We start from the raw sequence: 27,446 nt of genomic DNA, 5'->3' as shown, positions 1-27,446 counted from the left end.
ATTCCAATCACAGGGCGCATCACATTCATGCTCAGAACTGAGGCAGACGAGCCAACGACGAAGACATCGTTCTGTCCAAATTCCCATTTTGACATAGGTTTTACAAGCCATATACTATGTATCCGAAATATAATTGGAATGGAATGAACTGCTTTTTATATAGAGAGATAATAGAAATACTTTTAGAAACGAATCCAAAAATGTATTTTTTAAATGGTCTCGTTGCACGTCGTCCGAGTGGCCTGCCAGAGGGCGCTGTTGTGTTACCAACCGGGCTCCTTCCCGCTCTGCGGCAAGCACCAGCATTTTTTTTTTTTTTTTTTTTTTTAAGTAGTGGTGCACAGGAACCCCTGAAGACGTCATGTGGCTCCTAAAAAACCGCTGTCATGTTTACATGCATGCATCGTCATCATAGAACTACAGCAGCAACCCCGCCGTAGGAAGGAACAACTACGTCATCCTGGGACTTAATTTGTTTTTGTTTGCTTTTTTCAAGAGTGCACCCGTCCACCATCCCTCCGACCATCCAGTCATTCAACCGTCCATCCCCGCTGTACGTGACTCCCCCCCCCCGGCCGGCCGGCCGGTCGCTGGTGGCCGTGCGCGTGGGTGTGGGAGGGGCCCGGGCTGCCACAGCGACCGCGGCTGCACCCCGCCCGTCTCGCCTCATTTGGACTGCGGGGGCAACGAGCTGCAAGCAGCAGGCAAGAAGAACAAGCGTGACCCCCCCTCCTCATCCTCCTCGTCCTCCTCCCCGCCGCTGTTTCCTCTGCGTCAAAGGTAAGCGTGCTTGCTGGCTCCCGCTCGTGTACGTCGTCCATGTTTGCATGCGTGCGTCACCCTCGCAAGATGCTGCTCGAGCGTGGAAGGCGAAAATGACGTCGGGAATTCCCACACTAATCCGATAGCCATGCATGCATGCAATGCATGCATGAAATGCATGCAATGCATGCTTGGATCCAAGACAACACATGGATGGAGAATGATTGAAGTTGGAGGTTGGGGGCGGTGATCAAGTTGTTGTGTAATAACCATTTTAATCCCCAATACACAACTACTTGCTTCAGTGCCTTGCATAAGTAGATCTGGTTTTCATTATAAATATTGTCGTGCGTGTGTGTGCACGTAAACAAAGACGGTAGAGTAGGCAACCTGTGGATGAGCTGAAAAAGAAAGAACGAAAACTGCATTGAAACATTGAGGCCTTCCCAGAGGTGTGAAACTCATTTGATTTCAGGCGCCACGGCCCCCCCCCAGTTTGATTTCAAGTGGGCCACACTAGCATATTTGGTGGCCTAATAAGCCATACGTAGCGACTATTTCAAATTGTTTTTGATCTTATCAAAAAATGAGTACACGACTCGCATTTCTGCAGATAATATTTTTTTTAAATTATTTTTTAATGATGATGCTTTTCATGGGACAACACTGAAGAAATGAAACTTTGACACACTGACAGGTAGTCAGTGTGCATCTAAAAAAAAAAACAGCCATTAAGTAGCTAAACCCCTGGCAACAAAAGTGAGTACACCCCGAAGTGAAAATGACCAAATTGAGCGTAATATCATAACAGCATTCTGAAACAGTAAGAATGTTGTTAGCAAATGAAATTTCTCAACGTATTCCGTGTCAGCCATTTTCAGACCCCCGTGACCCAACCACATGAAATGTAGAAATAAATACAAATACGTTACATACACACATGGACAAAATTGTTGGAACCCGCTTGTTAATGAAAAAAGATCCATATTTAACTCAGCCGAGTCCCTTCATTTGCATCACAGGTGTCTTCAAACTCGCAATCTGTCAGTCTGTCTTTTTTCTCGGCTGATAAATAGTCGGTGTGCTTTGTGGGCAGCAGGCGTGTACCGCACTGAACATGGACGACGACACCAAGCCAAGGAGGATTAGAAGGAAAATGGCAGACAAGCAGTTAACGTCGACCATCTCCAAGCGCCAAAACGTTCCGGCCGCAAAAGTCATCATTTTCAATCAAGCATTATTTATGGACAAATTTCCTTCCATTGAGAGCGAGGTACCAACAATTGGATCCAATATCTGGATTCTTAAAAGACAAAAAACAATAATAAAATTCAGGTTCTTGACCCTTGACCTCCTTGAAGTCCCAATTGGACTTTTTTTTCCCCTCCAATATTTCCTGATTCTGTCCATGCGTCATCTGCCAGGAAACGAACAAACAAAGAAAGAAACGTCCTTTCCTTCCACTCAGCCAAATGAGCGCAAAGCAGATCGTGACGTGGAGTCGTTCGTCGCTGTCATAAGTCACGGCAGACTTTTGCCGGAGAAAATCTTCATCCGCAAAATGTTGCCTTTTTCCTCTCAAAAGCGCTCTTCACACAACGCCCACCTTTCACTGGGTTCAACGACCTTTAGTAGAGGCCAGCGGGTGCGCGCGTGCTCCCCAAGGTGTTTGTTCTGTCATGCAATAAAGTGCTGCAGTAACCTCCACCAAGGCGCAGAGGGGTCCCTCGTCACGCGCACGCACGCACGCACGCACGCACGCACGCACAGCAGATGGGCAGAAATAAGGCACAGTGGTGCATTTAATTAACGTTCAGCCAATAACTCAAAAATAGCATTTAGGGTTTCAAAGTAGGCTTTCAAAACCAGGGTTAGGGTTTTTCAATTTCAACTTTATTGATACAGCACTTTAAACAACCATTTCCAAAGTTCTGTAGATGAAGTAAAATGTTTGTAGTTTTACATTATGGTTGGCAACCTTTAACCCCGTCCCGAACTAACAAGGCTTACGGTTTCAATTTCCCAAAAGACCGAAATGCAAGTAACGAGACAACACACATTTCTGAGGGAGCTGATTGGTCAAGACGAGGGACAAGCTTGACGAGCACAGGTGGGCGCAATAACGTAACGAGACAGACACGGACGCAGGGAAAAAATGAGAAAACTCTAATCCAATCAAAACCAAATCCACAAAACAGTAAATAACAGTTGGGGATTCAAACAAGGTGTTGGGGTTTCAAAACACAATTCCAAGTCTGGGTTACCGTGTCAGGGACTTGAGGCTTGACTTGGACTTGGAACATAAAGACTTGAGGCTTGACTTGGACTTGTGGATCAAAGACTTGGATTTGACTTGGACATGTGGGTCAAAGAGTTGGACTTGTCTTGGACTCGTGGTCAGGGACTTGAGACTTGACTTGGACTCGTGGTCAGGGACTTGAGACTTGACTTGGACTTGTGGGTCAAAGACTTGGACTTGCCTTGGACTTGTGGGTCAAAGAATTGAGACTTGACTTGGACTTGGCATCCGAGACTTGTGCCCAACTGTGCCTCCAGGATTGCTTCAGGCAGCTTGATTTTGCAAAACAGTTGATTGACTGAAGCGGATGTTCAACGCATTTGAAACATTTGAGGGGCAAGGCAACACTCGGCTTTGTTTCGACTTTCAACCTGCGGCGCATCAACGTATTTGACGGTTTTGACCTTCTACTAAGCATGACTGCACTTCCAGGTGTCTCATGAACACGTACTGTCATTGTTACAGTCGCGCTATTTTTAGATTGTCATAACAATCAGACCCTCCTGTCATTTTCCCAGAATCAATCTGTAATCCGCAATAGAAAGGAGATTAAACGGGGAAGCGGTCCAGATTGAGAATGTTTAGTGAGTTACTCGTGAGTAAGTGAGTGTCCCTCTGGTCTATTTCTGTGAAGATGGACTGTTACATTTGATTGTTTTATTTCTCATATGATGGCCAGAAATAAGAAATACTCTCATTTTTTGTTTGATTCCATCCAGCTATTTACATTTCCAAATCAATGCTTTTGTTTGCTATGTGCCTCACATTCAGTCAAAGTTGTCAAATTGCTCATCCGGTACGTCCATAGGACAGCGGCCCTTGAGGACCAGAGTTCGAGACCCGTGCTGTACGTGGTTTCATGAGTTCTCCTGTCCTTTCTTGTTTCCAGGTACTAACATTTCAAAACACCACAGAGACAATGAAGTTCCGTTACAATGGGGGAACTGACGTTCTCACTCAACCCTCACGAAAACCTGCTGAATCCTACTAAAAAACGTCGCCTTTAGTCGGGAGTCACCGATATGCGTCCGGACTTCAGAGCCCGCCATCCTCCTCGCTAAACGGGATCGCCTCAATCAAAGCCAGGACACGTCATGCGTCCGTCCCTCGCCACCGCCGTCCTCCCAGCCAGGACCCGCACCCACAATGTGCCCAATCTGGCCGTGGGGAGCCGCGAGCACCTCTCGGCCCCCCGAAGGCGCAGCCCCAACCTGAGGCACACCCTCAGTCCGGAGAACCTCCGCAGCCTGGCGGAAAGGGGCGGGGCCTCGCTGGACACGGTGTCCATGGTGAGCGGGCCCGTCGGCCTGACCCGTGCGAACAGCGACACCGACTTGGTGAGCTCGCAAACCAGGTCATCGTTGACCGCGTCCACCCTGGACTTCACGCTGAACCGGGGCCAGACCCTCGTCATTTCCTGGGACATCAAGGAGGAAGTGGACGCCACCGACTGGATCGGACTCTACCATATCGGTAAGATGATGATTTTGGGATATAAATGACGTATTATTGAAAAATGGCTTGTTTACATCTGCTTGGGTCTCTATGGACAGCAAAGAGGTCTTACTGAGGGTCTTGGATGAGCAGAGCAGATCCCAGCTGACTTTTGGCGAATATACACGTCGGTGGCATTAAACTGTTGGATTCCATTTGACAAATACACGTCCATGGCAGTTATTTAATTATTTCTAAAATAGTGACAACAGTTGAATAATCAGACATGCAAACATTTAGGACGGTGCTAGTGGAGAAGACAGGATGCTAACTGCGAAGCTAATGGAGCTAACGCATTTTTTCCACCGTCGTTACTGAGAATTGTGCTTACAGAGAGGATCGAGCGAGTGCTGAACAAGGCTATCGGGCGCTCAATCTCTCTGACAAGGCTGAAAAGTAATACTCGAGTAAGCGTGTTCAACAGGCGCATTTGTTATCAAGACGCTACAATACCCTCCAAAAGTATTGGAACGCCGAGGCCAAGTCCTTGATTGTTGCTGGATCAGAGACACAACTTGGAAGATAATCACTTTTGGTTCCGTTTCAGCCAGTGGACCCGATGTTTCTACTGAAAGTGTAACCACCAGGTCCAACTGGGTGAAAACAAGAAATTCTGTAGTCAGTGGCCGAAAGAAATAAAGGAAAACATCAGCTGCCGTCAGGTCACTTGATATCGATTGTATGGCAGCAGGAGTTCATTACCTCCGCCAAGGTCTTAACACCCACTGCCTTTCTTGACTAAGCAGACATTCAATGACGCCTTCCCTCAGATCATTTTGGCTCGTCATTGATCTGAGCATTAACTATGTCAGCAAGTTCAACTGTTGCTATGTTGGAGCATGTTTCACCTCAGCAAAGAATAATATGCAGTACGAACAATCAAATAGAATCGTAATAAATGGTTTTGTAAAGTGTATTTGTGTGTCGGACGTCTGCCTTTAAACGGTTTGACCTCGAGAGTGTTCTCATTTGGTATTTCTCTGTCTGGCTGTTTTTTTCTCTGCCCCTACTGTTTCTGGAATGTCAGCATGCGAGGGACCAATTGGTCTCAGGTTGTGTTCTGTTCTCCAGATGAGACCAGTCCATCAAACGTGTGGGACTGCAAGAACCGAGGAGTGAACGGCACCCAGAAGGGTCAGATTGTTTGGAGGCTGGAGACCGGGCCCTATTTCATGGAACGTGAGTAACTGACGTCCTCACATTTATTTTAAGTGTGCATGACATCATAACAGGCCGCATATAAAATTCTCAAGAACCTGTGCCCAAAATGGAACAGGAAGTCAGCCATTTTAGCCTAAAGTTTCCATTTTGGGCCAATTCCAAGACTGACACGTTGTTAGAATGTTTGGGCGGGGGTCAGGGGAGGGCAGCCACGGATACCACTTACGCTAATCAAGACATCATGAAAAAAAGACTTGTCATGAAAAATACTTTTGTCCTTCGAACACAAAGTCAGACATTTCGATTTAAAGCAGCCATTTTGGACAAATTGCAGGGTTTTCATTTTGGCAATTTCCTACGAAGGGATTTGCACAAGTGAGCCTGAATCAGAAAATAAGCCAAAGGCGGTTGCATGGGTCTGTTTATTCCTCCTCACAACATCAATTCTTCTCGCTTACCTCTTGTCACAGCGGAGACCAGGATCTGTTTCAAGTACTACCACGGAGTGAGCGGAGCTCTGAGAGCAACGACCCCCTGCATCACTGTGAAGAATACAGCTGTCCTGGTGTGGGACTTGTGCAGAGAACCCTCAAACCACCCCCCCACCCAATTTTCAAAAGTTCCAAAGTATTTGCCCAACCTGCAAATATGACCATCATTTTTGATCATTTTGACTTTTTTAGGTTGAGGGCCTCGCGGAGCAAGTGGGCGTCGAACATCCTCGGAAACTGATAAGCTTCACTTTGACGGGTGGGTTGACGTTGATGTTTCAGTACCGTACAGACCCCAAGAGTTAAATATGTGAAAATAAGATGACTGTACAGTAAATTCCCCCAAACTGCCAATGAAGTGTCAAATTGTTGGAGTTCTGGTTAGTCACTGGCACCTCGACAACAACCCCTGAGCATGCTACAGGAAAGTTCTCCTTCTTGTCGTGTGCTCACAGATCTACGTGCCATCGGCCTGAAGAAAGGCATGTTCTTCCATCCGGATCCGTACCTCAAGATGTCCATCCACCCCGGGAAGAGGAGCGTCTTTCCTGTGTTCAGCCACCACGGACAGGAACGCCGTTCGGCCATCATCGCCAACACTGTCAATCCCGTTTGGCACGGAGAGGTCACGATGCTATCCTCTAATCTCAACCTTAAACAAACCCTAACCACATTAACTTTAAGCCTAAACCTTCCGGTCATCACACTAAAAGGCTAATCTAACAATTGCCCTAATGCCTAAATTGACCCTTGAACCTTGACCTCCCCTTATACCTTAACCCAAACCTTTAGCCCATAACCATCACCCAAAACTTTCAGTTCACTTCATCACAACTCCTTAAGTGTACCCTGACCCCTTAACGCTACCTTCGAACCCTAATCACAATATCATAACCCCCCTATCCTTACCCCAAACTTAAACCCTGTATCCCTAACCCTACCCCGACTCCAGTTTTAACCCGTTCCTGATGCACTGTATGTCTCTCTCTTTCCAGAAATATACATTTGTAGCACTGATGACAGACATCCTGTACATCGAAGTGAAGGACAAGTTTGCCAAAAGTCGGCCCATCATCAAACGCTTCCTTGGCCAGTTGACCATCCCCGTGCAACGGCTTATTGAGAAAATACCTGGGTAGGTACCTACCAAATGTGGAAGGACTGCACTAAAGAGTAATAAGGACCGAAATATGCAGGTAAATCCTGTGTTTTGGTGTTTCAGAGTCCAGCCCGTGACTTTTCCCCTCTGCCGACGCCTGCCCACGGAACACGTCAGCGGACAGCTGCAGTTCAAAGTGGAACTCACCTCAACTGGACCTGATGGTAAAGTGTTAGGGACCAAGACCCAGTGTGAATAGCACAAAAAAAAACGACTACTGGGCACGCCCCCAAGCCGCCCAGTATACTATTATTGCTTAGTCTTAGTTCTACGATATGCCACAATCTCTGGTCCCAAAAGGCGTCATCATGTGAAACTAATCTCACAGCATTTCCCTGGTGGTGTTCCTCATGTGTGTTGAAACTGTGTTGTTCCCGGCCAGGTGCCTCTCCAGATTCCATCATTGGCCTTTCCACCTTCAACGGAGCTCCAGGGACGCCTTCGGATGACGAGGACCTTCCTCATCACCTCCCAGGAGTGGTTTCAGCAGGGCCCTCCCCCACCGGATCGCAGATTTCTCAGGGCATCTGGGAAGGCGGGGCGGCGGCGGCGGCCTACCCAGAAAAGGATCTATTTCTGGTCAGAGCCGGGGCGAGGTTTTTGGAGGGACACGAGTTGCTCCAGAGGTCTCTCAGCGAGGGCCTGGATGCTATTGAAGCCCCCAAGGGTCCCGGGGAAAGGCCGTTGGGTGCAGCCTCACCAAAACTGCGCTCCAGCTTCCCCACGCATACACGGCTCAGCGCTATGTTGCACATTGATTCTGATGAAGATGATGAGAGGTCCGGCTTCGGAGAAATGCCCCCGATGCCGCCGTCCCCACTGCTTCTTAACGGGGACCCTGCGGATATTAGTGGGCTTGATGAATACGAAGCGTCCCCTGAGCTGCAACTGGTCCCAGAGCAGCCTGGGGAGGAAGAACCAGAGACAGTCCAGGTGGCCCCCGAGGTGGGGCCCAGTCAGGAACAGGATGACATTCTGGAAGCAGATGTCTTTTCCGAGGCAGAGGAAGCTCTGTTCACAGAGGCCGCTTCCCACAATGCTTTGCCGGAGGGTGGGGAAGCCCTTGAGGTGGGAAGAGGACCGAACGAAGAGCCTTCTTCAGAGGTGGACACGTGTTCCATGGCCACAGCCCCGCAGACAGTCATGTCTTCGTCAGATAGTTGTCCGGTCACGTTGACCACAGCTGTGGTGAGTTCATGGTCATCTTCAAACCCGTCTTTAAAACTTCTCCTTTCACTGTTGTTCACACAAAACACTTCCTTGGGTCCTTTTCATGGCCAAGCCAGTGTCAGAGGATGAATTTTGTCCAACTTTTTGGGGACTGTGTTTGCTACCCCTAAATAAAAAAAAAACGTGATCTTTTTCCTCTAACTTCACAGGAAGCAGAAGAAGGGGCCGATGCAGCCATCGACCCGGGGGGAGAGGTGACTGGTGGCACGCCGCCGTCCAGTCCGCCTGTAGACCGTGAGCGTGACGGTCTAGGTGCTTGTCCCGAGGTTGCAGGCGAGGCAACCTTGGCTCTGGAGTCCGACGAGATGGGCACGAGGAAGCTGAGTCTGCAGGCGTCGGGCGGTGTGGCCCAAGAAGCGGACGGCGAAGAGTCCAAACCGCATGAGGAGGCGGGCTCTGCCGAGTCTGAGCAAGTTACCACGGAAACAGATGGCGAGGAAGGTATGGCGAGATTTGTTCACTTTTTCTTTGTCAGACCAAAACCGAACGTGACTAAAACCCGGAGGCAACTGCTTGGCTTGATGACTTTGCATTTGCTAAATAAAAATAAGAAAAGCACTCAAACATAAAGTGAATATGTCGCTGAAAGAAAATCTTCATTTTCTGGATTGTGTACTGTTGGTCTGGACTCAGGGACTCCTGTCAACGGTCATCCTGTTCGGTCGCTTCCGTCCGTACGGCACGATATTCACCGTTACCAACGAGTGGACGAGCCTCTGCCCCCGAGTAAGTCTTTGTTATTGTCTTCTTTTTTTTTTTTTTTTTTTCCCATCTGTTTAGGATACCAGCTTCTAAGTTGGCAAATTCTCCAGTCGGAGTTTCTTAAAAGTACGAGCCCTTGAATTTACTCAAAAAGGTTGGCTAAAACCAAAATGGTCAACTTCTTGGTTGATGTCCTGAGACTTTTTGGACCGTCCACCCCCACTGAAGTTTGTGTCAATTGGTGAAACTTGTGTCTCGGGCTGATTTTTTCCAATCCAACTTTCCAACCAAGTATGAATCCGAGAATTGACGCAAAATGGTCAACTTCCTGTTGCAATTCTGAAATGGATCTTTTAGACTTTTTGAGTGTTTTCTTATAATGGGCATGTCTAAGCAATTTTGTGTTGATGGGTGAAACTGCTGTTTGGGTTTTTTGTTGTTGTTTTATGTCTGGCTTCAAAACGTTAACATTGTGTAATTCACTATAAGTAATATGATTTTGCTGAAGTTTGAAGTTTAACATCTTCCACTCAGGATTGATTTTGGGTGTTACTCCGTTCTATTTTCTCCTGAGCTGGTAAAATGCATACTCTATAGGGGTTAGGTCTTGATATTGACTCAACTCGTCTGAAATCCTCCACTTTTTTGCCCTCCGTTTTTGCTTCGCTGTGTATCCGCGTTTTTTGAGGAGTTACTTCCTTGAATCTCCTCTTGATGAGGTAAATGTTCTATACCGTAGCACTGGTTTTCGACCCCGGTCCTCGAGTACCCCTATCTAGCCCGTTTTCCATGTCCCCCCCAGCCCACACAGCTGAGGATTGTTGTCAGGCTTCATGCAAAGCTTGCTGATTAGCTGATGGTTTGAAACACCTGTGTTGCTTGTGGGAGACATGGAAAACAGGCTGGCTAGGGGTACTTGACAACCGCTGTTCTGTAGGGTTGAAGTCTGGATATTAACTAGTCTATAACCTTCCACTTTTTTGCCCCAATGAACTTGTTTGCTTGAATTATTTTTTTTTTGGGCAATCTGTTTCGGGCCATCTTTGCTGTGTGGCGAAGGATATCCCAATCAATGTGTTTGTACCTTCTGGCGTACTTTTGTCCATGAAGTCTTCCGTTAACTGTAGCTTGCGAGTCCTCCTTTTGGAAGTTGTTGTTGATGCTTGTGTTCTCTCAGACTGGGAGGCCCGGATCGACAGTCACGGCAGGATCTTTTTTGTGGATCACGTGAACAGAACTACAACGTGGCAGAGGCCCACCGGACCCCCAGCTCCGCAGGGCCTGACCCGCTCCAACTCCATTCAGCAGATGGAGCAACTCAACCGCAGGTGAGAGTTGACAAAAACGCCGCGTTTGCAATGATTTCCGTCATACCTCGACACATCTTTCATGTACTGCATTTTTCTTCGAAGAATCCTGCGCAAGTTCTCAATATGGTTGATGTCAGGGTATTTTTATGCTGCCACGTTATTAACTCTTGATCTGTGGGTTTCTGCTTTGTCTTATTTATTTTTTAAACAGTTGCGTGTGCGCGCGTGTGTTCACGGTATTTTATTTCCCCCCAATCAGATATCAGAGCATCAGAAGAACCATCACCAACAGTGATCGGACCGAGGAGAGCGCTGCTGACCTGCTCCCTGAACCAGAAGCGGAACTGATTCCGCACTCCATTTCCGGTCCCTTTGAACGCACCAATGACAGATTGACACCCTGCGGACCACCAGCGAGAAACACGTTCTTGTTTTTTTTCCTTTTCTCGTAGAATACAGACGAGACAGTGTCGGGGGTCACTCCAGCAGTCGTTCCCGCCTGTCGCTGCTGCTCCAATCGCCCAGCGCCAAGTTCCTGTGCAGTCCCGACTTCTTTACTGTGCTGCATTCAAACCCCGTCAGTGTCCTCTGCTGCGTAACGATCACGTTTATTCCAACACGCTGAATATCAGCATGTCCTCATTTGTCTCCAAATGGTCTGCACGTGTTGTCATTTCAATTCATGACTTTGCAAGTCGGCTAATTTGGGGTCCATTTCAACAAACCCCCTTCTTTCTCGTGTCCCTTGTAGAATTGTGCTGCATGTTGAGGTCTAATAATAGAAATCAAATCATCAGACTTTGATCACTTCAGCGGCGGCGGTGTAAAAATAGAATCAAACGTGGCTGAGTGCGACCTGAGAGCTGAAAATGTGGAACCCTGTGCCGCTGTGTTGAGCAGAGTGCCTACCGCATGTTTACGAGCAACACCTGCCTGAAGCACATGATCAGCAAGGTGCGGCGAGACGCGCACTACTTTGAGCGCTACCAGCACAACCGAGACCTGGTCACCTTCCTCAACATGTTCTCCAACAAGCAGCTGGAGCTTCCCCGGGGCTGGGAAATGAAACACGACCATACGGGGAAGGTGAGTGGGAGACATTTTTAAACTCACTCAAAGACGCTGTCGTGACGTTTCCTGCTCATTTTCATGCGCGTACACAAAAAACTCTATAAGGTTCTAGTCTGTCGTGCGACGTGGCTCGTCCTAAGCCTTCAACTTAATGGCGCCGTTTGTTTTGGGTTTTACTCGCTTCAGTCTCTGTTTGAGAGGGTCAAAATGCATGCTCTGTTTGGTTTAAGTCTGGAGATTGGCTGCTGCACAGCCTCCCGCTTTTCACCACCCAAAAACGTTGCTGTGTTGGCACTGTGTTGTGTTGTGATTTATTATTTTTTATCCATGGCAGTTATGCTTTCTTTATACGATTTTAAGTCAAGAGATTCATTTGCATATTGACTTCCAGTCTAAGCTCCCGTTTCTTGTCCTTGGATGAACTCCTTTGCTATTCTGTCAGGGTTTCTTTTCTTTTTTTTTAGGTCACTGTCTTGCTGCTAGTTTGGGGGTTGTTAGTTCAATCACCTTCTTTTTTAGCAGGTAAAATGCATGCTCTATGGGGTTCAAGTCTGGAGATTTGCTTGGCCGTGTCCAAAACCTTCCAGTTCTTGCTCTTGATGGCGCTCTCCTTTATTGTTTTGCGGCGTACTTCTCTTCACTCTATAGCAAGTCAAATGCATGCTCGATACTAGCTGAGGAAATCCTTTATTATTTTTTCTCTGTAAATTCTTCCAAAGGTTTACTAGAACAGTCATTGGAAAACAAATAAGCTTATACTGTACTACATTTTTTGCTAAAGTGCAGTTGATTTGTCTGAGATTTTTTTCTTTTTTTTCTCCGAGTGCTCCGTTTTCTTCCAAGATTCCAAAAACCAGTTGGCTGGTCTTGACACTATGCCGCACTATTCCAATAGTTTTGGCGTGCAGGAGGCGGACTCGGATGGATGCGTGCCTGCGACCTGACCCCTAAAATTGTTTGCGTCTCACCCCCTCAGCCCTTCTTTGTGGATCACAACTGTCGCTCCACAACCTTCATCGACCCGCGGCTGCCTCTCCAGAGCTCTCGCTCCACCGGGCTCCTGGCCCACCGCCAGCATCTGAGCCGACAACGCAGCCACAGCGCCGGCGAGGTGAGACAAATTTAGGCTTGCAAGTCAAAGCAAAAAAAAAGGTCCGATTGTCAGCTTGTATCTCGGGAAATCCCAAGTGGAGTCACTCGAGGTATCTCAAGACCACTTGGTGTCAGAACTTGGATGCGACCTAAACCTTCAGTGTCTCCTTTTGCCGCAGGTGGCCGACGACTCTCGGCAAAGCAACCCGCCGGCCGTGCCGCGACCTTCCAGCACCTTCAGTGGATCCAGTCGCGCCAGCCAGTACCACGAGGTGGTGCCCGTGGGTACGTGGGCAGAAAAGCAGCACGGCAGGCGGGCATGGTCCGAGCGCGTGATTGTTGTCATGATTGTCGTCAATGTCGTCCGTCCTTCAGCGTACAACGACAAGATTGTGGCCTTCCTGAGGCAGCCCAACGTCTTTGAGGTGCTGCAGGAAAGGCAACCGGAGCTCGCCAGGAACAACTCGCTCAAGTATGTCCTGCTGTCGTCGTCATCATCATCAAGTCGTTTGCTCCCAAAAAACGTATAAAAACGTTCTATTTTAAATATTGCCATGGTCCCAAAAATATTTACGGAAGAGGACTAGGGCCAGTAAAGAGAGAGAAAAAAAAGTTTGGCAGGATTCTCACTTTTAAGTCAGTAATAAAGGAAACCTTTTTTTTTTCTCTCTTCACTGGCCCTAGTCCTCTTCCGTAAATATATTTTTACATTTTTTCAGTCCAAATCCCGTAAACCGGCCCGGAGCGAAGGGGGTTGCTTCAGTGAAAATGGCTGCCAGTGAGTGAGTTAACCTTTGCCCTGTTTGCAGGGAGAAGGTGCAGTTCATCCGCAGCGAGGGAGCCATCGGCCTGGCGCGGCTCTCCGGGGACGCCGACCTCGTCATGTTGCTCAGGTCAGTCCTGTGCACTTTTCTCTCGGACGCCAACCTGACAAAAGCCCAATTTTTGGGGCATTTTTTCTGCGCAGCTTATTTGAAGAGGAGGTGATGTCGTACGTGCCGCCTTTGCTCCACCCAAATTACAACCTCTCTTCATCTCCGCAGAGTTCCCCGGGTGAGACAAGACGATATTGCACTTCTAGCCGCGTGACCCGGGTAGCAATTCCGTGGCGTTTTGACCGTATGCTCTCTGTCTCCTGTACGTTTTTCTCCGTCAGGCACCCAACGAGCCAACGCGCGCGCTCCTGCGCCCTACAAGCGAGATTTTGAGGCGAAGCTGAGGAACTTCTATCGGAAACTGGAGACTAAAGGATATGGACAGGGACCCGGGAAAGTCAAGTACGTACACGTTTACATTTCAAGAAATCGGATCGATTGCGTAGATCTGTTTTTTCATTTTTGACGTACACATTAGTGAGGTTTCAACTTCAAAGCTCTTGAGGCCACATACACAAAACGTGTGTGATTGTTATGCCACATTTAACCTTAGCGTGTCTCATGTAACTTAAATGCGCCACACGCAACTTTGAGTACGATTGTTTTGACTAAACAAGTCTGTGATTGCTAGACTACACATAACTTAATATGCCACACCGAAATGTGAGTGTGATTGTTTGACTGAACAGGTGTGTGATTGTTAGGCCACACATAACTGTAAATACCCACGTGACATTATTATGCCACATATAACTTAAATGCCACACTTGGCCCTGACATGTTGCACATAACTGAGAGGGATTGTTTTGACTTAACAAGTGTGTGATTGTTAGCCACACGTAGCTTTAACAGGCCTCGGATTAACTTAATCTATTTCACGTAACCTTAATATGCCACATGTAACTTTCATAATACAACAGACAGCCTTGACATGCCAAACCTAACTTTGAGTGGGATTGTTTTGACTGAACAGGTGTGTGATTGTTAGGTCACACATAACTTTAATATCACTCATATAACCTTACTATGCTTCTCACGTGACATTATGCCATATTTAACTTTTAAACACCACACATAATGCTACACATAATTGAGAGTGATTGTTTTGAATCAGCAAGTGTGTGATTGTTATGCCACATTTAGCTTCAATAGGCCTCTGATGAACTTCATTGACCTCAACTAACCGTAATATGTCACATGTAAGTTTAATAATACGCCACATATAGTCTTGGCAAGCCAAAACTAACTTTGAGTGTGATTGTTTTGATTGTTAGGCCACACATGCATATCTTTATTTTGCCCCTCATAATCTTATTATGCCACATATGCCAATAATACAATAATATGACGTGACATGTAACTTTAAAAGGCCAGTCCTAGTCTTGACATGAAAGTAGTATATAGCTGACAACAAATTGTGAGGTGATTTTGTGTGTGCGCTTGCACCCAGGCTCATCATACGGCGGGACCACCTTCTGGAGGACGCCTTTAACCAAATCATGTGTTACTCTCGCAAAGACCTGCAGAGGAGCAAACTTTACGTCAGCTTCGTAGGCGAGGACGGGTGAGAGCAAATTGCATTGGAATCACACGTCGCCCACTTTCCGTTCATTCAGCAACGTCACGATATCTTTTTTTTTTTTCTAATTTTTTGGGGGGCAGGCTGGACTACAGCGGTCCCTCCCGAGAGTTCTTCTTCCTGGTTTCCAGAGAGCTTTTCAACCCTTACTACGGCCTGTTTGAATATTCGGCCAACGACACGTACACGGTCCAAATCAGCCCCATGTCGGCCTTTGTGGATAATCACCACGAATGGTGAGGCCGTGACCTTTTACACGTTTTCATTCCACCCGACTGAAGTGAAAACACCGTTGGAATACTTTTTATTTTGTTTTGACGCTCGTATTTCAAATTCACTTTTTTTTTTTTTCACGGGAGAGCTCAGTATTGTTCATTCGATTTGACATCATCATTGATCTCCTTTTTTTTTTTTTTTTAAAATCCAACAAATCAATTAAAAAAAATTTAATGAATGTTTTTTTTTTCTTTTTTTTTTTTAAATACATATACATATATATATACACGTATACACACATATACTGTATATATATATATATATATATACCATTTTTTTTGTATGTGGGTGAGTATGTGTATGTGCGTGTGTGTGTGTGTGTGTGTGCGTGCGTGCGAGCGTGTGTGTATTCATCTGTTCAAATTCACTTTTAATGACTTTTTACAGCAGGTTGGGTCATTTTTATTATTAGTCTTTTTTTTCTAAAATGTTTTGATTAGTTTTAGTATTTGATGTATTTTTTTCATATATGGAGAATTTGTCAAGTGCAAGATTATAAAAAGTTCATTTCATTTATCAAGTAACACAAATAAATGAATGAATAAATAAATAAATACTTTTAAAATGAACCCCGAAAGCTAATGTTTGATATTAATTGACATTTTTGCTATTATTACAGTTTTTTTCAACGCAATTTGTTTTTTATTGTGTTTCATTAACGGAAATGTATTCAATTTGGAAGTTTATTCCTTTTTTTTTTTTTTTTTGCATTTTTTTGTTAGTTGACGTTATGGAAAATGGCCTTGATTGACGCAGGTGTGTTTTTGTGCCGGAAGGTTTCGTTTTAGCGGGCGCATTCTGGGACTGGCGCTGGTTCATCAGTACCTGCTGGATGCCTTCTTTACTCGTCCTTTCTACAAGGGGCTTCTGCGCATGTAAGTCCCGCAACCAGACACTTTCTACCACATGACTGTATTTAGACGTACATTTTTACGGTATTTTTGTTTGAACATACGCAAGATTTACAAAATTGACGGTAATTGTATTTTATGATGCCACGTGCAAATTTAGGGGAATTTTTTTTTTAAATCTTCATTAATCTGTGTAGCCTTTGGTGGCTTTAGGATCATCTTTTGAAACTTTGAGGGAATTTGCTGTTGTTTTATTCATTTATTTTCCCCTTGTGAGGATTTACGGCGGTTTCACTCTGACCTGCTGAAGTTGTCCAGGATGGATGGGAACTTATTTTTTACCTAGCCAACTTTCTAGAAGATTTCTGTAAATCTAATTTAAAAACTATGCAATTTTTATGGATTTTATGAATTTTGACTTTTCAATTTAGGTTGGATTTATGATCATTTTATATGAACCTGTGCAACCTTTGAGGTGTTTTCCGATTGTCGTATTATAGCCTCGCAACTTTTGATGGTATTTACGCTAACTAGTCTTCCATGAACATGCATGACTTTTGAGATGTTTCATGCTGCTTTTCCTTTTGACTTGTGCAGACCATGTGATCTGAGTGACCTGGAGTTCCTGGACGAGGAGTTCCACCAGAGCCTGCAGTGGATGAAGGACAACGACATCGAGGACATGCTGGACCTCACGTTCACGGTCAATGAGGAGGTCTTTGGACAGGTACACACGTGAGACTCAACAGCTCAATACATTTAGAAGTAGGAGAGCTTCCTTAAAAAAGTTGCATCGTTTGAAATGAACAGGATGAAATTCCCCCAAAATGGCGCGGATCAATACATAAGACTTCTGTAAATCCATCAAATGTTGTTCAGGTTAAAACCCAAAAATATTATAAGCATAACAACTCCAGTACTATAATATGGAGGACCAAAGCTGCCAAAATTAAAAATAAATAAATGACTAAATAAATGAATGAAAGAATAAAAGTGAAAATAAAAAGGATGTAAAAAATATAATTCAAAAATTAAATACAAAAAAAATTATATAATTTATATATTGTTGTTTTTATTTCCATTTATATTGATTTTTTGAATGATATTTTTATATCCATTTTCATTTTCGCATTTATTCATGTATTTATTTAGTCATGTATTTATTTTGAATTTTGGTCCTCCATGCTATAAATCCCCCTCAAAGTGACTTTTCTGTAGAAGTACTTGTGTCACGTTGCAGATCACCGAGCGAGAGCTGAAGCCGGGCGGGGCCGGCATCCCCGTGTCGGAGAAGAACAAGAAGGAGTACATCGAGCGCATGGTCAAGTGGCGCATCGAGAGGGGCGTGGCTCAGCAGACCGAGAGCCTGGTCCGAGGTTTTTACGAGGTTTGTAAAGCCGTCTTCGAGCCAGGCACAAAATTCCCCACATCCAACTTTTTTTTCCAAATTTGCCATTACAGCCATGTCTTGAGATACAAGTGCCTCGACTGACACGCTTTTTGAGATACGAGCCATCGCCTGTCTTGAGATATGAGGAACAAATTGAAATGGGAGTGTGCTTCAGAACAGCCAACAAATGTTACAACATCTGGCTGCTGTCAATTCACATTGGTTTCCTTGCAGTAGAAGGACGAGATCAGTTGGTGGCGCTAATGCGCAGTTAAGCTAGTTTTCCAAACACCAATCGAGCCCATAGAAGAAGGGAAAGGAAGGACAATACATTAGGTACTGTTGCGTTTTGTGCTCGTATTTTTTTGTGTTTGTGGAAAGCAAATGTTTTGTAGTTGTTGTTTTTTTTTTTTTTTTTTTTTATCAGTGCAATTTCTATCGTGGGTGAAAAAAAAGACACTTGGGAGTTTTTGGGGGGCCTGGAACGGATTGTTTGCATTTCCATTCATTTCAATGGAGAAAGAGGATTTGAGATAGTGTGTTTTGAGATACAAGCACAGTCGCGGAATTCACATCTCAAGGTGCCTCTCATTCCCGTTTGGCTATTTGCCATTTCGTGCCGTGTTTTGTGTTGTTCAGGTGGTGGACGTGCGACTGGTGTCGGTGTTTGACGCCAGGGAGCTGGAGCTGGTGATCGCCGGCACGGCCGAGATCGACCTGGCGGACTGGAGGAACAACACCGAGTACAGAGGAGGTCAGTCGGAGAAGCACAAACGCCCGACAAAATGTTTGCTCCCGTTTGGACAGTTTTGCCAGAATATCACGGGATGTTTTCCTCTCACATGACTTTGACCGTAACTAGCGATCCTGATTTTTATTTTTATTTTTTTTAATCAAGTAAATGATAATAGTGAAGTATCTGGGAAAAAAGTGAGTCACTTTAATAAAAATGTTTTTTTTTTTTAAAGAGCTGTCAAACAATTAAATTTTTGAATCAGATTAATCACATTTTAGAATTTTGATTAATCGCTTAATAAAAAAGGCTTATGGTTATGTGTTCATTCTTTTGACATTTAATGTTATGTCAACGTTTTTGGATTCATTAATTACTTGCATAATTTAAAATGGGAAAAAAATGACCCCAATATTTTTGACAAATATTATAAATGTCATACGCAAACATTTATTAAATGCTTGACTTTAATCCGTGAAATTATGTTTATTGCTCAAACACAACCTGTGCTACCGTAAACGTAGCCATCCGCTGTCACGCTAAATGATCATCATCATTAATAGTGCGATTAATCTATGTTAATTCATGAATAATGCGATATTTTTTTGTGATTAATTAATCAGTTAACGCTTTAACTTTGACAGCACTAAAAAAAAAAACATGACAAAGTTAGTAACAAAATAGGGTGAATGGATATTTTAAAATATAAAGTATATCATAGTCTGAATATAGTATGAACATGAAGTACTTTACTTTCATTAGTTAAAATTAACATAACAGCATTAACAAAAAAAAAATAAAAATACAGTATTTTTTAAATAAATTATGTAAGGAAAGGAAAGTATCTGGTTATGTATATTCAAAATAAAATAACAAAATGAAAATATTTTATAAACATATTTAAAACAAAGAGATAAGCAAAACACAAGCTATTTAATTTATTTTAAAAATTGTGAAGAAATGCATCTAGAAAAAATGAAGTAATTTAAAAAAGTAAAAAAAAAAAAAAGGAATAACAAAATACCGTACAATACATATTTAAAAAATAAGATATTATCAATGTAATCTGAATATGAAGTAAAGTATCTGAAAAAAATAGCTTCATTAACTAAAATAAAAAACTAAATTAATAAAAATATTTTATGTATAATACAGGATTTATTGAAATGCAAATCTGAAAATATTATATTAAATTATTTATACCATATTCCAATTTAATCACAAAATGACTTTTTTCCGCAAAAAATTAAATAGAAACAAAAATATGTTCTTTTATTTTTAAAAGAGTAACGTGTGAACAAAGGAAATTACTTTTTACTTACAACCAAGACAATTAAAAACATAAATGAATGACGTGAATAAATAATACAATTATAAAATAAAGTGATGTATCTATTTTCAAATAAGAATGAATACAGCTGAACTCTGCTGCGTGTTCTTTTGGGCGTGTTTTTAAAATTTGATGGCAAAGAAACAAAAGCAACACGAAACGTCGCTGTGCTGCGTGTGCGCGTGCGTGTGCGCGCGCGTGTGGCTGAGGAGCTGCCAGGAGGAAGCAAAGCAAGAGTCCTTTTCAATGAGGGCCTCTTTTAATCAACGCATCGACATCGACGGGCGAACTGTCGAAGACGGACGTCCGCTAAACATGGAAGTGCCTTCAAAAGTCAACGTTCGCCAAATGACGACGAAGCGGCTCTTATTTGTTATTCCTCTGACTCATGCTCCGCCGTCACCCTCCTCCCCCCTCCCCCCTCCCTCCTCCAGGTTACCATGACAACCACATAGTGATACGCTGGTTCTGGGCAGCTGTGGAGAGGTTCAACAATGAGCAGAGGCTGCGACTGCTGCAGGTAGGGCACGTGGACCTGCACATGCGCGCATGCTGCCACCGTCTGGCCATTAGGCTGTACTGCCTCGCTGAAAAAGAAAACTAAAGAAAAAGTTATGGACTTATTTATTTTCAAATGTCAGATTCTGTAACACTTTTGTAAAGCAACTCAACTCAACTTTATGCATAAATCACCTTGAAACCACCATCGCTGCATATCGTCCCTTTTCCGCCCTCATGTGTCCTTTTGGGAATGTTCCTTGCGCAGTTTGTGACAGGAACGTCGAGTATTCCTTATGAGGGCTTCGCCTCGCTACGTGGAAGCAACGGACCTCGCAGGTTCTGCGTGGAGAAGTGGGGGAAGATCACATCCTTACCCAGGTAGGATCGCAATTAAACATGATGTCATCACAACGGCGCCATTTTACAGAACTGAACAGGAAGACGGCCATTTTGTTTCAGAGCAACCATTTTGAATGAATTCCAGCCTTTGTATTTTCTTCGAAAGTTGGAAGAACAAAAAAAAAAAAATCTGCACCGGACACCGGTTTTACCAATCAACATGAAATTTGGCGGACATGTCTGTCATAACAGGACACATAAAAAAGTCCCCAAAAATCCATGCGCTAAATTGTACAGGAAGTCGGCCATTTTGGTTTGGGGCAGATTACGAGTGAAAGGCAGGGCTCACCCTTAATTAGAGAGTTTGAAAAAAAATTCAGCCACAAACACTCATTTCACTGAACGACACAAAATTGGGTGGTCATAATGCGACCAGGGTTATTATAGTTTGGGAATTTTCATTTTAGTTAGTTTTGTATTTCGTTTTTTTTTTTAGTTAGTTAGTTGTAATTAGTTTTCAGGGTGGTTCTGGTAGTTTTTATTAGTTCACATTTTTGTTAAGCTTCACCATTCCTGAAGACTTTGCAGTTTTTGAAAACGAGTTGAAATATCTATTTTAGGGGCCCAAACATGACCCCACCCCCCAAAAACAAACAAACAAGCAAGCACACTCTCATCCAATGCTTGTATGTTCCCCAGAGCGCACACGTGCTTCAATCGACTGGACCTGCCTCCCTACCCGTCCTTCTCCATGCTGTATGAGAAGCTGGTGACGGCCGTGGAGGAGACCAGCACCTTCGGTTTGGAGTGACCCCCCCCCCTCCCTCCTCCAAAGACATCTCACCTCCAAGGAGAGAGAAGAACCCCGCAAAGTGGTTTCCCAAAGCGGCCCGATGATACCTGACTTTGCCGAGCCGCACACGTGTGCTTTATCTCTTGGGTTAACCGCGATGGATTTACTGGATTCACCCGTTGTCCTTCTGCACCTTAAATGGAGACGATGAAGAATCTTCGCTGGACCTCCAAACTGTGTCTGCTGAATTCATACTAATTTCACATTTTCCTCATCACTCGTGTTTAACAGCATGGAAGAGTGCATCGAAACAGACGTTGCTTTGGGACAGAATGCGCTTCGTAACCCTCCTGTTACGTCTCTGCTTTACATATCGGTTACACCACGCCCCCAAAAAGTCGCCCATATTTTGCAAGCGCCTGCATCTGGTGAAAATGTTGGCATTTGCGGGGTCCAGAGCATGACCCGCCCCCGATGCTCACTCCGTTTGAAAGTTAGACCCCCAAACTCCCAACTCACAACCAATCATGGCTCACCAAGGTACCACGGCTAAAATGAACCAGGAAGTCAGCCATTTTACTGTCAAGCAGCCATTTCTAGTGAATTGGGGCTGATGCATGGAATTGACTAGAAATGGCTGCTTTCACCGATAGATATAAAATCAGACATGAGAAAGCTTCAAGTTTGCCTGAAATTGAACGGAAGTCTGCCATTTTGGTTTCATTTTAAGCAAATTCCAGGACGAATACCCTGATTGGCTCCTATTAGAGAACTGCTTCTTCTCCATTTGCATTGAATATCCACTTAACATAGCAGGAGGGTGAAATCAGGTGTCACAAATCATCAAATTGTACTCCTGACGTTAGCGGCGACTCGGTCCTGCAACACCACAGACAAACACAGACCCTCTCAGTGCACTTCCCTGCAAAGTAAGTGCACGGACGCGTTTACTAGCCCGACACACCTCTCGGTCCCCGTCGAAATTTGAACTCCCTCCCTTGCATGAGTCGTGGCCTGCAGCTGGCTTTGCAAAGACAGGTGACGCCTGCCCCAAGGTATGCACAGGAATTAGACATGAATGTATTTCAAATGTGACTGAATGTATACGTATGAATCTCGAGCCATGAGCGGAAGCTCACACTTGGGAAGCCGGAGTTGGACTTGTGGGACTTTCACAAGTTCGCCGCTCAAAGCTCCGTGTGGAGTTCTTCTGTAAAAGCAACGTGCCAACGGCTCATTTGTAGGATATGCAAGGAAAAGTCACGCATCGAATGGCTCGAAAACTTTTGTGTTTAATTACGGATACTTGATGGTCTTCATGAATGCCTTTGGCAAACACAACCAGGAGAGGCATTGGAGTTATTTACAGTCCTTAAACATAAAATCCCATCCAGGTCAACTTGCTGTTAGGACTTAACAAATAAGATGTCTATTATCGGCACGTTTGGTGTAAAGCTCCCATTTTGGTCAATTTGTTGAAGAATTAAGCACATTTTACCTTCAAGATCACAAAGACGTTCGTTAGACGTTCACGGACAGCTGTAAATGACCCTGCTATTATTTTGGGTGTTTTGTTTTATGGTGCTATTATAATACAGTTGTTGCTTTTATTTTGAAGGATGCAGGAAAGGGTCTCATAAACAGGTAGGAACTGACGTAACCGCCAGTAGTAGTAGTGCCAACTTCTTAGTGCAGACAAGATGAGTGCGCGCCACAGAAAAACAGAGAAAACTTAAGTTTACAAGTAATTCACTGAACAATTCTTTAGCACCTGATTTGAAAAGGGAGAGAGGTTCGTATTAGTCTTGTTTCATTGTTTAACTAATTGCTATAGTTCACGGCGTTTGTGTGATTTACTGCAACGATTCTGTTTCCATCCACTAGAGAGCGCTAACGCACCTTGGTAAATACTTGTCAACGCTATAGCTCAATATTTTGTATTGTTTATCTGTATGTGTGTGTGTGTGTGTGTATATATATATATATATATATATATATATATATATATATATATATATATATATATATATATATGTGTGTGTGTGTGTCAATTGTACTCAAAGAAGACAAGGCTATAAAACATTAAGGCAATTCGTTTATAGTATATTGCTTAAAAAAGGGTAAAAGGATACACAAAACATAGCGTTTAGTTGACCGTGACGAACCCTGCCAAGAAAGCAACATTCGCTACCTTTGCAAGCACTCGCAAAACCTTCGCCCCTTTAGGAAAAACAAACATAGGTTGGAAATTTGGTAATGATGCCTATCATAACAGAAGTCACAGGAAAACGTCTCAAGGTCCCATTTTTGAAGTTGAACAGGGGAGTCCGCCATTTTGGTTGGTAGAAGAAAGAAGTTGGGTTGGGTGCGAATTGTAGACCGATGGGTGACTAAACTTTGAGGCTTCCTTCCTTCAACTCCAGGCCTCTCCTAACATTTGTCAAGGCCAGTATTCCAAAGCTACAAAAGTAGTCCATGAGACTTTAATAATGATGAACTTGAGAAAAATATGATCATTTCATGTCAAAGATGTCGTCTGACGGTTCCTGTTGGTCTCAGCTTTTTCCCTGAATATCCTACAAATTGCTTCTTAGAAGGTCGATGGTGTCCTTTGGTGACGAATGATTGCTTGTTGCATTTGTGGTTCCAGCACTATTTGTTTACAGCCGGGTGGTGTCACATGATCCTGCGCAAAGAACAAAAGCCATCCAGTCCACCAACTTGGTTCTGTTGCATTAATGATCTACCTGACGTACCACTTGTGTGACCGCTCACTACTTTTGCCTTGACAGCATGCGGTAAAGCAGACTGTTGCGTACACAACGGAAACCCCTTTCACGCCGTCTTACACTTCCTTGCCAACAAAAAGTTGTTGTTTTTTTTTTTTCTACGGGGGTGCATGCAAAATGAAACCTTAGTGTACAAACAAGTGTTGTGGAGCGGCTCAGGCTAGAATAGCGCTAGGTAACGGCGCCGCGCGTGCGCTGCGAGACGCCAAGGCAAGACTTTTCTATCCCATCATGCATGTGAGTGGTTCTTGGTCGGCTCTGTGAGCTGCGCTGGGGGCCGTAAAACCCGTGACGGCTTTGTGTGCTAACTTGATATTGCATGCTCAACTATTGCAAGACACTGACTGTCCTTGTTAGCTTTTTCTGCATGAGGATATTGTTATCGGGGGAAAAAAAATCGATTGAGGAGATGAATTTGATGTGCCCCCCCCCATAGTGGAAATCACTGTCACGGGCCCCTCGTGCTTTACCCGGTCCCATCCGAGGGTCGAAACTTCTAAAGAGTGCTACATAGGTAGTCGGCATAAGTCACTTTGAATGAGCTCTGGGAATGTGCAATGTAGTTTGAATGTGTCTAGTACGGCATGTTGCCCCAAAAATGTCACTTTCCATGCGTGTCCCGCCTATCTTAGTAATAGGTCGATGGTTACGGTTCAACGCCAGCGATGAACCGATAGGGCTGTTTTGACAAAAAAACAAAACAACAACACACATGTATGTGGACCATGTGCAGTCATCATGTTTGTCTCTTATTTGTATATAACTGTAAATGTACAGCATATCTGTCCTGTCGTGTGTATAAATATATATTTTGCACTGAATGTACCAAAGGGGAAGTCAAGCCTTTGTTGGATCTGCTTTCATTTTCGAACCCTGCCGTTCACATTTAACTCATTCACTGCCATTGACGGCTATAGACGGCCAAAATTAATTTGGACTATTTCTATTAGTTAAAAAATGTTTTCCCACTTTTGCTGACAAGAGTATCTCTTTGACTGCCAGACGTTTTCAGAAAAGGGATGCCGTGGGTGCCAGCCGATTTTAAGCATTTTGACTGATCTTTCAAGAAAATTATGTGTTTGGACTATGGAAACACACAGACTACCAAATGAAAGATTGGACTCTCATCTTTCATCAGAAAAAAAGTTTGTTTCTACCTTATTCCGTTTTTCAGTAATCATTGAAAAAACGTATTTTAACGTCTTTGGCACTCTTCCATAGGATTTTACTAAACGTTATTTAAAGTTTTTGGCAGTCAAAGAGTTAATCATTACTATCTTGTTGTTTCAAACATGTTAGCCACGTGCTATAAGATGGTAGCAATATGCTAATACATATTTGTGACCTTCTCATGAACACCTTAGCTTTATGCTAACAAACACGCAAAATATGTTATCCACCTGCTAATAAACATTTGACACACGTTAGCAACACGCTCACACGAGGATGACCAGATTTTCTAAATGAAAAATCGGGACACTGCTTTAGCTAATGCTAAACGCTATCTTGGTTTACAGTTCAGCAGCGCAAACCAATTAATGCATTCCCTTTTATCCCACCTTTTTTCCAATTTTTTTTTTTTTTAAGATGGCTGTTCCGTTTACCTCACGCCAGACCCGCATTGTAACATTGGAAATATGCTGCGCAGATAGCGGCTAGTAGGACTTCCCACTGAAGCAATAAGTAGCTCCAGTTTGGGTACGACGATAAGACGGCTGTTTGCCGTTAGATAAGATAAGAAAGAGAACACAAACGTGAATGTGAAAGTAAATAAGAAAGACCTTAACAGTCAAAATACCTTTTTCATTGGTTTGTCGTAGGAATCCACTGATCTGAATTTATGACTGGATAGCCGATAGGCCACTTTTGAAGCGGCGAGGCGGCCATATTGCTCCTCCCAAGAAACCTTTATCGGCATACGGTATCCAAATTGGAGAACATTTCAGACATGATTTACGATGTTTTCAATTTGTTCAACATAAACAAGAGGACTTCAGACATTTTACAGCTTGCCTTAAATACATGTAAAAACGATATGCTTAATGATGTTTGAAGGTAACGAGCAGTCATGGTTGACCTGTTTTCTGGGTTTGGTCCGCTGACCCGAATATCCGACTTTTGGAGTTCAACATCCAACATGTTGTGATGCGTTCCAACGTATCACTTGTCATTGAGCCTTTCATCCTTCCATGATCAACGTTCAAGTGTGCCTTTTGCGTCCCTGCCTGGACGACGCCCTTGGAGCTTTCCCCCGAGCGAGCGGGTCGGCCATGTTTTCGCCGCCGTTTCGCACCTCGGCTCATTAGCGTGTCACGATGACAGCCGCTCGCAATTAGACGTGTGAAAACAACACGACAACAAGCGAGGCAAACAAACGCGGCTTGTGATGTTCTTCGGCAAGAAAAGCAGGATGACATCATTGACGGACTGACTTTCATGTTTACACGCAGTCAATATTCAGGTTAAGGTCAAAATGATCATTTTTCTGAAATGTATTTACACCGTCGATCCTGATCGCGACATTATTATGCGTCGTTTCCACTTGAACTTTATACGATCAATAAAACACATTGCGTTCACGTCACACACCACACTAATAAAGTCGTCGATTTTCTTTTTGCTCCAAAAGTGTGCATGTCGCCATGTTTGTTTACATCTGCGTCCGCTCGGACTTACACACACACACACACCGTCGATACACACTGCGGCTTTTTCACCGTACGGACGGACAATAATGTGACAACGTCGCGGAGAAATCGATATATTCAAGTGAGGGTCACTTTGTGAGTGGCAACGTAAGATGGCCGCCATGCATACGAGTAGTTCCTGTGCTCGCAAGACCAAGACTGCTTGGGAATAGAACACAAAGCAAATGTTCTGCTCAAAGGAGGGACCCCGATGGCGTTTATATGATCAGGTTAGCTCAAGGCTAAGCCAGGGTTCGGCTTGCTCAGAATAGCAAAAAAGAGCATTTTGGGGCTTTTGCGCATGTTGACGTGGCCTTTTCAAACCCGGAGTATTGCCAATATTCGGCTAAATGTAGTCATTGTCTTAAGCCGGAGACAAATTGACCTTTGCCAAGCTTTCCAACTGCCTTTGATTCCATTTGATATGTGTTTGTTTTTTTCCATAGAGAAAAGAAGTTGCTGAAAAATGACAAAGTCAGATCATGACTAGTTTGAAATTTCAGCCAGTTTGATCAACTTTGGCAGGCAAGTT

General features: G+C 44.0%; 1 protein-coding gene across 2 annotated transcripts; it reads left to right on the top strand.

The window, feature by feature from the left end:
- The first annotated feature begins 324 nt into the window (after window positions 1-324).
- Window positions 325-25,048, top strand: LOC144060262 (E3 ubiquitin-protein ligase HECW2-like). Of its 2 annotated transcripts, XM_077579620.1 has the most exons (30): window positions 325-780; window positions 3,951-4,534; window positions 5,627-5,734; window positions 6,187-6,281; window positions 6,400-6,466; window positions 6,663-6,832; window positions 7,203-7,342; window positions 7,430-7,530; window positions 7,749-8,554; window positions 8,746-9,037; window positions 9,230-9,322; window positions 10,476-10,626; window positions 10,868-10,974; window positions 11,061-11,185; window positions 11,509-11,694; window positions 12,656-12,790; window positions 12,951-13,056; window positions 13,147-13,243; window positions 13,581-13,664; window positions 13,739-13,824; window positions 13,928-14,048; window positions 15,097-15,210; window positions 15,309-15,461; window positions 16,278-16,376; window positions 16,950-17,079; window positions 17,593-17,739; window positions 18,382-18,496; window positions 20,240-20,325; window positions 20,572-20,684; window positions 21,345-25,048. In XM_077579620.1, exons 2-30 carry the CDS (start codon window positions 4,156-4,158, stop codon window positions 21,454-21,456), a joined length of 4,518 nt encoding a protein of 1,505 aa, XP_077435746.1. In that variant the 5' UTR covers window positions 325-780; window positions 3,951-4,155; the 3' UTR covers window positions 21,457-25,048. The 2 variants fall into 2 exon arrangements, 1 of the variants encoding a protein (XP_077435746.1); XR_013295890.1 differs by lacking the exons at window positions 20,572-20,684; window positions 21,345-25,048 and adding an exon at window positions 17,814-18,078 and having other exon boundaries at window positions 20,240-20,270.
- Window positions 25,049-27,446: the final 2,398 nt, after the last annotated feature.

This window comes from Vanacampus margaritifer, chromosome 11 (assembly GCF_051991255.1).
Source record: "Vanacampus margaritifer isolate UIUO_Vmar chromosome 11, RoL_Vmar_1.0, whole genome shotgun sequence".
NCBI lineage: Eukaryota > Metazoa > Chordata > Actinopteri > Syngnathiformes > Syngnathidae > Vanacampus > Vanacampus margaritifer.
This window is presented reverse-complemented; position numbering and strand designations above follow the sequence as displayed.